At 32.2% G+C, this 14,383-nt stretch overlaps 1 protein-coding gene across 1 annotated transcript; it reads right to left on the reverse strand.

Moving 5' to 3' along the window:
* Positions 1-139: 139 nt before the first annotated feature.
* On the reverse strand, positions 140-4,065 carry LOTGIDRAFT_203888 (hypothetical protein). Its single transcript, XM_009056049.1, has 9 exons — positions 3,997-4,065; positions 3,252-3,284; positions 2,505-2,605; positions 1,998-2,167; positions 1,689-1,836; positions 1,370-1,442; positions 1,114-1,233; positions 688-834; positions 140-397 (listed from the first exon to the last, which is right to left on the reverse strand). The coding sequence occupies exons 3-9, from the start codon at positions 2,573-2,575 to the stop codon at positions 305-307; spliced, it is 822 nt and encodes a 273-aa protein (XP_009054297.1). The 5' UTR covers positions 2,576-2,605; positions 3,252-3,284; positions 3,997-4,065; the 3' UTR covers positions 140-304.
* Between the last annotated feature and the right edge of the window lie 10,318 nt (positions 4,066-14,383).

The raw sequence follows: 14,383 nt of genomic DNA on the forward strand, positions 1-14,383 counted from the left end.
TTAACATTTCCATGAAATTGTTATTACCATAGTAATACACATTTCACATTTTGAAATTGTGAGATTCCGCTTTCTTAGTACATAGAATTTATAATATCATCAAAGAAACATGACACAAGCACTTTATCATAAACAATATCTGGTAGAAAAATTTCACCATTTCTTTTGATTGAAATATACAGTTCAGACCATGAAAGAGGACAACTTCATATACTGAAGCTATTAAAAATATTAAGATACATAGCCCCTAATTCAACATAGATAGTTAGGATTGATGTGGCATGGTACTTGACATCAAAAACAATCATGAAGATGGGGTAACTGCAACTTTATGAATTTTGTTGATTCTGGCGATGATTTGATTTTCTTTTTCTTGAAGTTTTTTGGCTACATCAGTCTGTAAAATGAAATATAAAAATAAATACAATGGCAAATCTCTAAGAACAAAGAATTAATGTTAAGATTAATTAAGATCATTAATAAAACTGTTCATAGTAATGAAATGCCTATTGACTAAGATATAAGTATTTAAATGCTCTGATGACCTTGCAGAAATATTGCAACACTGCCATTGTACAACATAAGAGGTAGCCTGTGAAAATCAAGTTAACCAGTCATGATTGGATGCATGACTAAAACTCTAAAAATAGTTGTGAATCTTTTCCATATATAAGAAGGTATTCTGACCTGTAAACCTCCCAACATTTCTTTAGATACACTTTCTATAATATCTCTAACATCTTCTGGTGTTAATTCACTATAGATATTGATATCTTCTGGTAAAACTTTATCAATATCAACTTCTTTGTTTACTGTATTATCTTCTTCATTTGGCTAGATGTCATATAACATATAAATATATTATATAATTAAACCAGGAAATTACTGAATAATATCAACTGATTATACCTATATTTATTTTACTTGTAGATAACAATAATTCTTTTTTTGCAAAAAATTTAAAGGGAGGTTTTAGATTCTCCCGATTTAGTTCATAAACATAGAGAATGTCGAGCCAAGCACTCTTCAATAAGGGAAATTTTATGAATCTGTACTATTACCGCATCTACTGATGGGGATTAATTTTAAAAGAGAAGGAAAATGTTTATTTACTTCAGGAGTAGGAGATGGTGGTGGGGTAGCTATATATTGTTGATATATATTCTCATTTATACCTTCATCTAATGGTGGAGGGAAAGGTACATCTGCAGCCAAACAAACTTCAACATCAACCTAATAGTAGTATTAAAATATATGAGATAAATATCATTGACTTAGTTCAATTTTAAATGATTTGATGATGAGGTTTGGTTATAAAATAAAATATCTGTAGTCTATACATTGAATACTAACTAATGGGCCTACTTACATCTGTTCCTATAATTTCTTCAGCTTGTGTGTGACTAAACATAAACTCATATATTTTATAGTGCTGAAATAAACTGAAATAAAGCCATAAAATTTTCATTCATATATGAAATTTCAAAGGAAGCTTCAAACAGACAAAAACTGTCTATAATGATTAATACTAATATTCTTTATCTTAATTAAGTAAAGGAAAACATACTTAGAAAATCTAAATTAACTATTTTCCAAAGAAGACCAATGAAAATTTAGGCAATGATGTCCTTTCGGTATTAATCAAGTTCTTTCTTATGTGTGAAAAAATAATGAAACTTTGTAAATACCTGTTGGAAACATAGTCTGATATAAGTTTAGCTTGTTGAATATTGAAAAACTGTAAACCACCAGAAGGCTGAATAGCATGTTCTACACCAATACCAACCAACATTTTCTGTAATTCTTTTATATTTTCTATGATGCTCATATGTTTTTCTATAATAAAGAATATCTTCATTGAGGAAATATGAAATCATGAAATAAAATGAATTTAATAATTTCCTCTCTGGTCCTGATGAACACATTAAGCTCACAGATTTTCAATTACTTTGTATTATATTAAAATTATATTAAAATACTAAAATTAATGATCAAACCTTTTACATTATCCAGTAATGTATGTATAACTGTAAAAAACCCTGATAGCTGTTGTTCAGTGAAAGAATTTTCTTTAGCCCACCATACAGCAGCAGTATAATAATCTAATATGGATGCTTCTTTTAAATCTGTTAAATTATCTTGTAGTTTAAAGATGTCACTTAATTTTCTGAAAGAAACCATTGATGCACCACTTTTTAACCACTCGTACTTTAGTCTTAGAAATTCATAGCTCACCATTGAAATTTGAGTCTTCAAATCCAAGTGTGTCCAGAATTACTCGCATATGAAAGTTAAAATGACAAGTCAACATTTTATGAGACACCTATAGAGATAAGAAAAGAAATTCCTAGTTATAGAAGACAAAAATCTTAATCCAGAATCACATTGCCTGAGTTACAGAGTAGGAAGACATTTCATTTTCAAAACCTTTCATTTCTATTAATTGTGTAGGCCTTCTACTTAATTAACTAATAACAACATTATTAAGCTAAAATCCAACTTACAGTTGCATATTCTCCACACTTAGAGCAAGTAATTCTTTACAATGATCTGCTGTTAAAACTTTATAAGCCATGGCCGTCTCTTTACCGTCAAGTTCATCACCCTGTAACAAATTCATAATATGTTGCATTAGTTTTACCACCATTGACAATTTAAGATGATTTTTTTGGTCCGATCCAGTCCACAGGGACTGTATGTAATATGTAATAAGAAGATAAAGGGAAACAACAAATGCCAGGGAAATAATTTAAGCAAATGGAATAAAGTGGCTTTACTGCATGAAAACACCTTGCATCTGTACAATAAAATGAATGTTGTGAATAATGCATTTTATTTAAAGAATATAACATATGAACAATTACGGCCATTTTTTTTACAGATGCGAGGTGTTTCCACTTAATAAAACGACTTATATTCCAATTGTTAACATTTTTTCACCGGCATCCGTCTTTTTATACTGTGATCCACTCCAGTCATATTGACAACATTGTCACAGACAAAAAAAAATACGAAAAAGGGCACCTGTACATGTGTTAATGGCCATTACTTACTACAGTCACTCTTTTCTGTTTTAAGTCTGATTTTGTTGGTGACACATTTCCACTGGAAGATACTGGCGAAGCAGTTTTATTCATTTTTGCAGATAATCTTGCCGTGGAAGTTTTATTGTTAGCCATCTTGGTTTCTAATATAAACAATAGCTAAATTTGTTTTCTAAGGAGAGAGATATTGAAGGGGAGATAACTTACCTGCCCCTTTTTCTTCTTGTCCTTTTTCGTTGACTGAAAATAATCACAAAAAAATTTAATAAGAAAATGATTAAGGTGTATTCTTAGATATAACTCATGAGAATAATATGATAATTCCATAAGAATCGTGATGGTGAATGAAATTAAGTGTTAAACAAATGAAGTTCACACGATCAATAGAAGAGGCTGGGATAATCATGTCTAAATTTCACATTGCAATGTGAAAGTTTACGTCATAATATTGTAGCCAATCACAAAGAAGTGGGTCATGTCATACTGTCTTTGACTTCATTCATATTCTCTTAGTGACAACGTAGGCTGCATGTATAATAGTAATATAAAAACATAGCTATTAGATAAAATAGCTAAAATTCCGATATCATTCCCTCTTGTGTCATTTTGGGGGATTGATTTGATACATGGATGTATCAAAAGTAGTGAAGTTACCCCTTTAAGTTTTAAGGACAAAAGTAGTTTTTCGTTTGAACCCTTATTATCAGTATGTTATTATAGAGCCTATGGATCAGAACAGTTGTAATGAAAGATTTTGGACTGTTTTAGGATAGCATTCATTCGAGAAATAAGATATGAGCTTATTAAATTAGATCTTGACAAATATTAATGTAGCATAATTTAAACAATACACCGAAATTCTCATTGTAGGCCTAGGCTACTCCAGTCAGGTTTACCAACAAGGCCTAAAGTCTATTTTTGATTATGCTTTGTAGGTATGTAAAGGTCCTACCGTATAATGTACTCCAGTCACAATTATATTAGACCCCTATAGAGCAACAACATACATCCTTTGTATTTGAATTTTCCTTCGAATGTGAAGCTTACCATAACAAAAATCTTAAAATAGTATATCTAACATAAAATCCATTACAACTTAACAATGTAGCTTAGGCTTACTTTAGAACAGTAGTTGTCAACGTGACGTACGATACGTAATCTTTCTATATTATAAATAATCCATTGACGAGATTTAATTAATCTGATAAGATTATAGGACAATGTTATTATAGACTATTTATTTTATACGTTTATATGATTGTCGTGTTGATCAAACCTGTTTCATTTGAAACCTCACAAGACATTGGTTTTGTCCGATATAAGCAATATATAAAACAAAATTTAATTTTATATCTGAATCTTTAAAAGTTAGAAGTTAAATTGTAGGCTAATTCGACTTCAAGAGTGATTTATTTTAAATACATCGTCGTGTAAACCTCATCAATACATAGACGGGACCTTGGTTCACTTAAATATTCAAAAAACATCGAATGAGGCAGTGAATTTAAACTAATCGCAACGGCTGAAATGAATGAAGATTTACGTTCTACTCTTCTATATCTCTAATGCAGACGGGCAACATCATGAAGTGTGCAATAAGAGAAATTTTGCTGTATTAGTCTAATTTTTTTTCGATTTCCAACTGTGTTGATTGGCATTATTACCCAAATTTCAAATTCCCAATACGAGGTCTGTCTACTAAGTAAAACACGATAGAAATATGTCAGGGTTTCTGGCTTGTTGGAGAGGCGGTGTTTCAAATAGAGATCAATATATTGTACTGTTTTTTATCTTTGTATGCTGCTCACAATGGCCTTTTATGCAATAAATCTTATCTTATCTTATCAGTCATTGGAAGAGTTTGAAGAGGTATGTTTTAAACCGCCCATATCCTAAAGATACTTTTTTGATAATGCAATAATTACTAGGCCCTTAGACAACGCTATATATTGCTACTAGAAAATGATTGAGATTGTTTCGTCCTATCTATTAGTGTAATTTATGGCAAGGCACCATGCTTACAGTGATAAAATTATATTGAAGTTTATTAGTAGGCTATGTCAGTAACAAAAATATTGCTTAAAATCACATTAAATTTTAAGGCTGACTTTACCCTGATAATCTTAATATTATTTGGCAGATGCTATTTTAGTCAGAAAGACTATATTTACATTTTTTGTGTGTTTTAGCTTTACAAAGGTGTGAGGGACTGTTGCTTTACTGTGTCCTTCTCGTACATAGTAATAGTTTCTTCGTCAAAATATTTTGTCTATTCATTCAACCATATCATCATACTTATTTTTCATATTAACATTCAACACCCAATTTGTTTAGACAAGAAAATTGTTGCGAATATTCATAAATTTATAGTTTACGAACTATTTCCAACGTATAACACAACACCAATTCACTTGTACTCCTAGCCCACAACCTTGTCTTGTTCAGTACAATCCCAAGCAGATTTAGGGTTAATGGTGATAAGAACATAGTCTCATGAAAGCACTGGCCTAGGTCACATTACATGTACTTTGTTTGCTGGCACTGGCAAAGTTAGTGTTAGATCTAAGTATTACAACACAGTTAATCCATCTAAATCCTAAGGTACTGAATGAGGAGTTCCTTCCCTTAATGGCTACTTTTGGTTCAACAAGTCAAGTTACTGTCACTGAAAAATTCGGAATGACCGATCCATTATGTAACATCAGCAGGGGCGTATCTAGAAATGCCTTTGGGGAAGTCAAAAATGAGAGGTGTTTCTCCGAAGTGAGGCCTGAAAGGCCAACGCCCCTTGAGGCTGAGGGTACTGGGGACTGAGATGAAGTTTGAGCATTTAGAAGGCTTAATTTTCACTTCAAAATCACAGGCTTGAGGGAGGACCATGGCCCAATGGCGCTCTCCCTAAATACACTACTGAATATCATTAGAAGAGCACTTTTTTTTAATTTTAAAAATGCCCAGTAGGCCTTTCTGGCAATTTTATCAGTATGGAAACCGTTGGAAAATGAATAAAACATTCAGGTCACGCAAGATATAGACTGACTGTTATTGATAGTGTATACATGATGTAGTCATTGATTTAATTCATATAACAGACATTAATGATAGATAGATGTTATATTCTGTGTAAGGCCTTTTATACCTTCATTTTAATATACATTTTACGAAGTTGGAGTAAATGTAAGGTAAATATAACTGAAGATTGTCCTATGCGTAACGAGCGTTATGTCAATTTTATTTAGATATATCATGACTTGGAGTGACAGCAGACATATACATCTGGGGAAGATTCATTGCGATATAAAAATATTGAAAGGATACGAAAACTTGGACCTTATTTATCCCAGAGTCAGTTTTATAAATATAAATCCCGAAGAAGACAAGTTTAATTATCAATTTCTTTAAGTTAATAATTATAACATTATAGTTGTTACAAAAAAGACTCATAGACAGATAAGTTATGTATAAAAAGGGAAGTAACTAATGTTGGACTGTGGCTCTAAAACGTACAGTAACATCGCTAGTAAAATATTTTCCAGCAGCTGTTGGACCTGTCTGACTCAGTAAATTTACATAACGTAGTCATAAGCATAAATATGTAATATGATAGTGCAACAAAAATTATACACGTTGTTTGATAATTGTCGCAAACGGATTGTGCTCAGCTCATAAAAGCAATGATGTACATAACAGGCCTGTAGTAACGAAAGAAATGTGTAAGCTACCGATTGCTGGCAAGAATAGTATGACTGAAAGTATGGATCCAAAAGTAGACTGAAATATTAATAGTGAGACGTGTCTTAATAACAGTACTTTTTAAGTAAATATTCATAGATCTAACCAGGGCCGTTCCAATAATGAAATGAATTGGGTTTTACGTCCTATTTTACTTTACCTAACTGGGCTAATGAAGACGGGCAACACCATGCAGTGTGCAATGACAGCGGCATTAGCTTGCTCTTTTTAGATTCCCAACTGTCTTTAACGTGCTCAGCCTGTAGCATCGGTTTATTGTCCCATCTGAACGACTATCGTTTTTTTCCATGTCAGCATCACTTGACAGTTAAAACCGGGTTCAAAAGATCAGAAAGTATTATCTTGAGGTCTGCCGCAGGATTGTACTCGGGACCTTCAGGTTAGCAAGTAACTCACTGAGCCACTGCGCTTCCCAACAGCCCTGTAGGGGAAGATATAATAGGCAGACACATCTTTATTGCAGTAATAGGCCCTATATATGCAGATATTTGGAGACGACGTATCTTTATAACAGTATTGTATTTGCAGATACTTTATAACAGTATTGTAGATGTTGAAGACGTATATTTAACAGTATTGCAAGAGTGGATGTTAAGAGGGGCATCTTTAAATTAGTATTGTGAAGTACTATTCTTCTAAAACTAAGTGTTTTATTACGTCACCCCCGATACAAGAAAATTTAATGGAATTGCAAGAACCACGTACGTCTGAAAATTGGAATGGTGCAAATGTATGCTATCAGTGTCCACGATAAGCTTAACAAATGTAGAAAACCTCTTTACAATCCCTTAAAAGAACTACATGTACACGATTTTATTTGAAAGCAAACTTTAAACTTGATTACAGTATTGTAGAACTAGAATATTTTACTTGATTACAGTATTGTAGAACTAGAATATTTTACTTGATTACATTATTGTAGAACTAGAATATTTTACTTGATGACAGTATTGTAGAACTAGAATATTTTACTTGATTACATTATTGTAGAACTAGAATATTTTACTTGATTACAGTATTGTAGAACTAGAATATTTTATTTGATAGTAGTATTGTAGAACTAGAATATTTTACTTGATTGTAGTACTGGAATATTTTACTTGATAGTAGTATTGTAGAATTATAAGATTTTACCTGACTTCAGAATTGTAGAGCTAGAATATTTTACTTGATGAATGATAGGACTAGAAGATTTAATTGATTACAATATTGTAGAGCTAGAAGATTTTACTTGATTACAATATTGTAGAACTAGAAGATTTTACTTGATAACAATATCGTTGAACTAGAAGATTTTACTTGATAACAATATCGTAGAACTAGATGATTCTAACATGATATCAGTTTTGTAGAAGTATAGATGATTCTAACATGATATCAGTTTTGTAGAACTAGAATTATGATATTATATAGCTAAATAGTTTGATTGGGGTAAAGGTTATAACATGATATTGATATCATAGTATGGGATGGTGGAATTTTATGGTAGTGCAGAAAGTACAATAATCAAATTTCGCCTTAATTTACTACAATTTGATTTTCCAATATATACAGCATTGACAATGAGAAATTTTCTCATTAGTTATTATAATATACCAATTAACTACGTCTACACTTTCTACACAGATAATGGTCAGTATAGATCCGTTTTAGTTATGATGTCTATATATTTATTACATTTTCAAATCCTTCAATCAATGTATTAATACCATTTGTGAGGTCAAGAGGAGTCACGGTCATTTCCATTATACAGACCAATAGTAGACGAAAGAACGGGTTACAGAAAGAACACCAATAACCTCAATGCTGAAAACTTCAGTCTGAAGTCAATCTGGCGTTGTGGATAAAATAACTACCTCTGGCTGTAAAATCATTTTTGATAAGTAATCTAGTTTATGATTTGAAACACCTGTGAAGGTATGATAATGAGACAAGTTAAGTTCGATTTTGAAACACCCTGGAAATAGGGGTAATAAATACGTGGTCATAAATATGAGGTTATGGATATATAACGTTTTGCAATAAAAAGAAATGTTTCATACCCTTCTAACTTTCGACATTTTTGATAGATCTTATATAAATAGTAGGCTATTCAGACTGCCAGTTGAACTTTGTACTGATAACTATTTCAATATTCCTTCTCTTCCCATATGTTAACTTTCTAGAATAGTTTCACACACATACACCACACTTTGGAATTTTGGTCAGAGTTCAGATATCACTGTCTGTTCTTGGAATAAATTTACCCCTAATTTCATTCACTATACAATGTTTTTGTGTTTATATCCTTTTAGAAACAGATGTAGTCAAGTAAAAGAGAAACAGATATGTATAAATGTTTCAAATCCTAGAAGTTTTTCACTATATAATTTTAGAAGGTCCTGCACAATCCTGTAAAACTGTTTATATTTTCACATTACCAAGGCGGTGTTATTACTTGAAATCGTAGGCCTACCAATAGAAACAAGTTTTTACTCTCATTAATAAAAGAACAAAGAAATTTGGTGTTCAGAAATGGTGTATGGTAATAAAAGTATAGGTTTTTTCTTTGATTGAATGGTTTGAATAGTGAATAAAGGAATTGTATTGGTCTATACAAGCTGTCATTAAATATCGATTATCGTTCTTATAATAGTGATTCCTATAGAATGGGGCCATTTGTATTCAAAAAGAGTTAAAGATTGAGAGCGACTTTGGCTGAAAAGTAATACACTGAAAAATCATTGAATAAAAATTTATTTTACAACGAGTATACAGAACAGAGTTCGGTAATCATTTAAGATTATCAAATCTTGTTATCCTATCGTCATTATCCTTGGATGTCCAGAGGCATTGTGTAGAGATCCATTAGCATTTATTCAACAAGGTAGCAACGTATCCATTTTAAAGGAGCGGTATGCAATAAGCGTTATTATCAAAAACGTCGTAAATTATAGCTGAAAATATTTCTAAAGTATGCTATTTATATCTATATATCTACTTGATTAGACTTCATTTGTTTTAAAAGGGTTAATTAAAAACGGAGAGTATACTAATTGTTAAAAAAGCAGTTTGACCTAGTTTTGGTATTTGGCTTTTAATGGCTAGATATTATTAGTTGAAACCTTTAAAATACGTAGGAGACATATTCTCTACAATTAGGCTCTTATTTTACCTAAATTCGTTCAGTAGTTTTTAGCTTCCAAAAAGCATAACGAACTTTAAAAGTTTACGTAAACTTTGACAATATTAGGCGTTAAAATTAGCGTCTTTAGTTATAATTTTCAGATATGTAAAGGGACACATTTCTCTAGATTTTGGTGTATAGTTTTCACAAATTTCGAAATACAAAAAAGCGGAGTGCCCCTTTAGGCACAACTAATGACTCAGTTGTTCGCATCCAATTCATTGGTTGAACATTTCAACAAAATAATCTGAAAAAGGTTTGGTGTGTAGATGTGTAATGTAATATACATGGATAAAAAGAAACACTGGTGACTATGTCATGTCATGTCATGCTCTCGTGGCACTTTTTCCATATATATTAAGGACCAGTCTAATTAAAGTTCGTTTTTTTACTCAAATTACTCAGTGACACAACTACATAGGGACTGGTTGCACCAAGTCCACGGGCCGCACTTTAGTGGGTGCCTCACCTCCCCTTAAATAACTAAAGTCTGAAAATCTTTAAATCTTCTATAAACAAGCATCAATTTGACAGAGGGGTCTCAGAACTTATCAAAGAGTTTCAACTTGAAGTAGGCCTATCTTGCCATTCATTTTAGAACGATAAAAACTAAACTAGATATATATGATTGCTGCTATGACAAAATTTCCCTATAGGCTCTATGAAATGATAGTCCGAAACAGTGCAGTGAATCAGAAGGACGTAAAATTACATTTCATTACAATATGAACATTGATGAACAGGACATAAAATGGCCATAGAAGACAGTTTGGATCATGCCACATTTTTATATTTGAAGGAGGGGCGCGTTTTATTAAGGATGTGATGTCATTAATGAGTTGTTGTGATGTTTTTATATACAAATACATGTGTGTCTCTTGAAACTGGTTGGCTTGTTTGATTTTGTGTATATATTATTTGGAGTTGTTTTTTTACATGTTGGTAATTGTTTTTTTTTAACCGTATGTTAAAATAGGAATTCGTAGTGCCAGTCAAAAATATTACTTCAACAATGCTTAGGCTATAATGACATCTTAGGTGCGTCTTCAACGAGATAATAACGGACTGTCGTGTAATAACTATTTCATTTGATAACTGTTTTGTCATTGTGAAATGGGCCTGCACCCTTAGGTTAATATTCATTGTATTATTTGCATGAGTGTATCTCTCTATCTTCCACATTGTAGGCCTATATCTTATCAGTTGCTATATTAAGTATTATTAGTCATTTTTAAAGCGCGTCGTTCGTGAGAAATCCATTATTGATCTGTTCTGTCTACTTTTCGTATGTTGACTTTCAACCAATCATTATAGTTAATTCAGATGTCCTTCATATGGCCTTCAAAATAGTCTTGAAATAAATAATTTACCTGTTTCCAAAATTAAATCAGTCAAAGATGCGATAAAGTGAATGGTAGGCTAGGCCTATCTATCTATGCATGCAAGTTACAGGTCTTGACAGAGGCTTTCACATCAAAGGCATACATTCGTCAATCCAGACATACACATTGACGCAAGTTACTGATTTCATTGTGGTGATCTGAGATGTAGATTCTGTATAGGCTTAAATTGACTACCCGAATATTGGTTGACAAACCATGCTAGCATATTGCTATACCGGAACCAATATTAACGATATTTGACGCAATGGATTGTAGAGTCAAGGCAAGGCGGACTTAGCATCACTTTCGAATCTGATAGTCTATCATTAAGGAGAATGCTTAGTAATACGCAAGGTGACCAGTCCTCAAGGTCACAGAAACGCCATCAAGGTCATTGGGTGTGCTCTTTATCATTCACTGTCTTTAGACACAAATATTTTAAGCACAAGTAAGGACACGGTAGCCTACTTTGGGCACACTTCTTATGGTCACACGTTCATTTGGCAATTTTCTAAGGAATGTGGCCGCATTTCGAATTAAGCCTCGGCTGGAAATTGTCCCCTCATTGAGTCAGTGTGCCCCCTATTTGTAGCCTACCTACATGAAAGAATGGTAAGAATACAAATGTTCAGTTGGGATACAATTTTCCCACGGATTCAAATGCTGAAAATTCCTAGAGATCACCATGTCAAACTACCGATTCGGTGACTGATGAATCTCCTGTTGGACCTGCTAATTCAGCTCTCTTTATTTTGAAATCTTCAATGATAATTGCCCAATAGTACAACGATCACATACGACATATTTCACTTTTAATTTTGAATTAAAAACTTTAATTTTCGCCTAGGTGAAAATACTGGGACTAATATTATTGTAAATTTTAAAATAAAGAGAGCTGAATTAGCAGGTCCAACAGTGGATTCTAATCGGCAGCTTGACATGGTGAAAAAGATTTCTAATTCAAAATTACAGGAATCATCACCTAATTTTCACCTAGGTGTAAATTATTATCACCTAGGTGAAAATCAAAGTTTTTAATTCAAAATTAATTTTCACCAGGTAAGAATTAAAGTTTTTAATTCAAAATAAAAATTGAAAAATTTCGTATATGAGCCTATACTATTCTCAGGTAATGAAGTAATTTCAAAATACCTACTTGTTCAGTGTTTATTAGCCTATATAAGTAAAATTGGGCCTAGTCATTTTGCTGTTAAATCAACGATCTGTATTTTAAGAACTACAAAATACTTTCTCAGACACATAGCATTATAGGCCTAATGTGTACAAAGATAATGGCGGGTTTTAAAATATCTAGGCCCGCTAGGCCAGCCTACTGATTAAACTGATTCAAATTCGGCCAAATCAGACATATTTGAAAGATCAGGATATAAATGAAGAAGTTCGGTAATAGCAAGGTCCTTAATATTTGGACAAATACAGAAAAAATGTTTTGACTGATAATAAGATAATTTAGTCTCTCATCATTATAGTGCAATGGTAGGCTAGAAAAAAAACCTCTTTGGTAGTATATTCCTGTTGATTAAATTTCTTCAAATGTAAGTGCTACAATATTATTATATTTTAATTGAACATATTTTGTCCCGCAGCATTCATGTTAATGTGATTTGGTTGGTGTTTGGGTTTTTCGTCTGCTATTATTATTTCGTTTTTGATTGAATTTTCAGTCTAGTTTTGTAACAGTCGTGTCTCGTGACTGGTTGGCTTATTATAGGTCATAGCATTCCACGTTCAGAGATGTAATGGGGCGGATGTACGAACAATATTACACTATATAACTGCGTTATACTCATTATTATTGCGTTATTTTCCATGTTTTGTACACTAAAGGAATTTTATGGCACAAATAGTGAGTATTCTAGTCTTGCATTGCATGAAATTTAGAATATTTTTTTATAAGTAGTGCGTCTGTGTTATCGCGCACTCAGAAAAATGATCAGCAAGAAATGGCGGTAAAATCTAGGCCACATGCTTTTGTTTGTGTTCTGTTGTTTCTTGTGGTCATGTGCTTGAATTTTTCTGGTCGGGGTTTCAAATTCTCAAGACGGTTGTTCTTTAGGTCTGCTGAATCGTAATGTGGAACCCTATATAGGGTTTAAAGTTTGAAAAGTTTAATTTAAGTTTTTGTGGTCTGAAAATGATCTACTTTTATAATTAAACTAATGCACAGGCCCATGTGTGTAAGTGGAGTTGTGTGAAGTAAAGTGAAAGGGATGGCTTGATCTGCCTTCGGTGCTCCACCGCCCTTAGCCTATACAAAATGAACTCATTTTTTATAGGCACTCTGGCGGCTAGAATGAATTATAAAGTGTCATTTCAAAAAATTTCAAAACATTCATCAATAAAAATGCAAACTTTTTTCTCTAATTTCCCTCTAATTTGTTTATTTGCTCTGAAGTATTCCAACATAGCCAACAGCTTTAAACATTCTTAGCCCTACACTGACAAACATTGTTTTCTGAAATGAATTTTGGCAATAATTTTCAAATTAATTAAAATATATCAATTACAAAGTGCTACTGGTATTGAATGCCTTACCTAGGAACCCACAACAAAGGAAAGTTCAAGAGTACTGTTACCTTTGGACCATTTAGGCTTAGGCCTATGCATGTGGTGCCTACCAGTTTAATATAAATTAAGATTGATGATTTTTTTATAATTAATTTTTTTTTTTCAATATTTTTTCTAAAAAATAAGGGTAATTTAACATGTTATTTTAGATAAGTGACCTTAAATAAAGAGATTTATATTCCTGTAAACCTAAATATTCAAAGACAAAATAAAATGTAAAATGTTTCTTTTTTTTTCACTAGCACGTCCTTAAATTTGCAAAGGGGAGCTAACAGGGCCCTCCCCAACAATGAAATCCTCGCCATGCTCAGGGCTTGAAATGTTCCATAAATTTTACCTGACACAAGCGATGGGTGATATTATTTTTTCCCTTGTCACTCAAGTTTTTCCTGTCTTTTATTGATCATAAACCTCTGAAATTATATTGTATACATGTATGATATGATAGT

This window comes from Lottia gigantea (genome assembly GCF_000327385.1).
Source record: "Lottia gigantea unplaced genomic scaffold LOTGIsca_26, whole genome shotgun sequence".
Classification (NCBI taxonomy): domain Eukaryota; kingdom Metazoa; phylum Mollusca; class Gastropoda; family Lottiidae; genus Lottia; species Lottia gigantea.

Bases quoted from the DNA above. Each gene is read 5' to 3' on its own strand.
- LOTGIDRAFT_203888 (XM_009056049.1), bottom strand. From the start codon at position 2,575: ATGGCTTATAAAGTTTTAACAGCAGATCATTGTAAAGAATTACTTGCT. The intron at 1,234-1,369 runs GTAAGTAGGCCC...TACTACTATTAG, and splicing joins AAGAAATTATAGGAACAGAT to GTTGATGTTGAAGTTTGTTT. The intron at 398-687 runs GTCAGAATACCT...TTCATTTTACAG, and splicing joins AAATGTTGGGAGGTTTACAG to ACTGATGTAGCCAAAAAACT.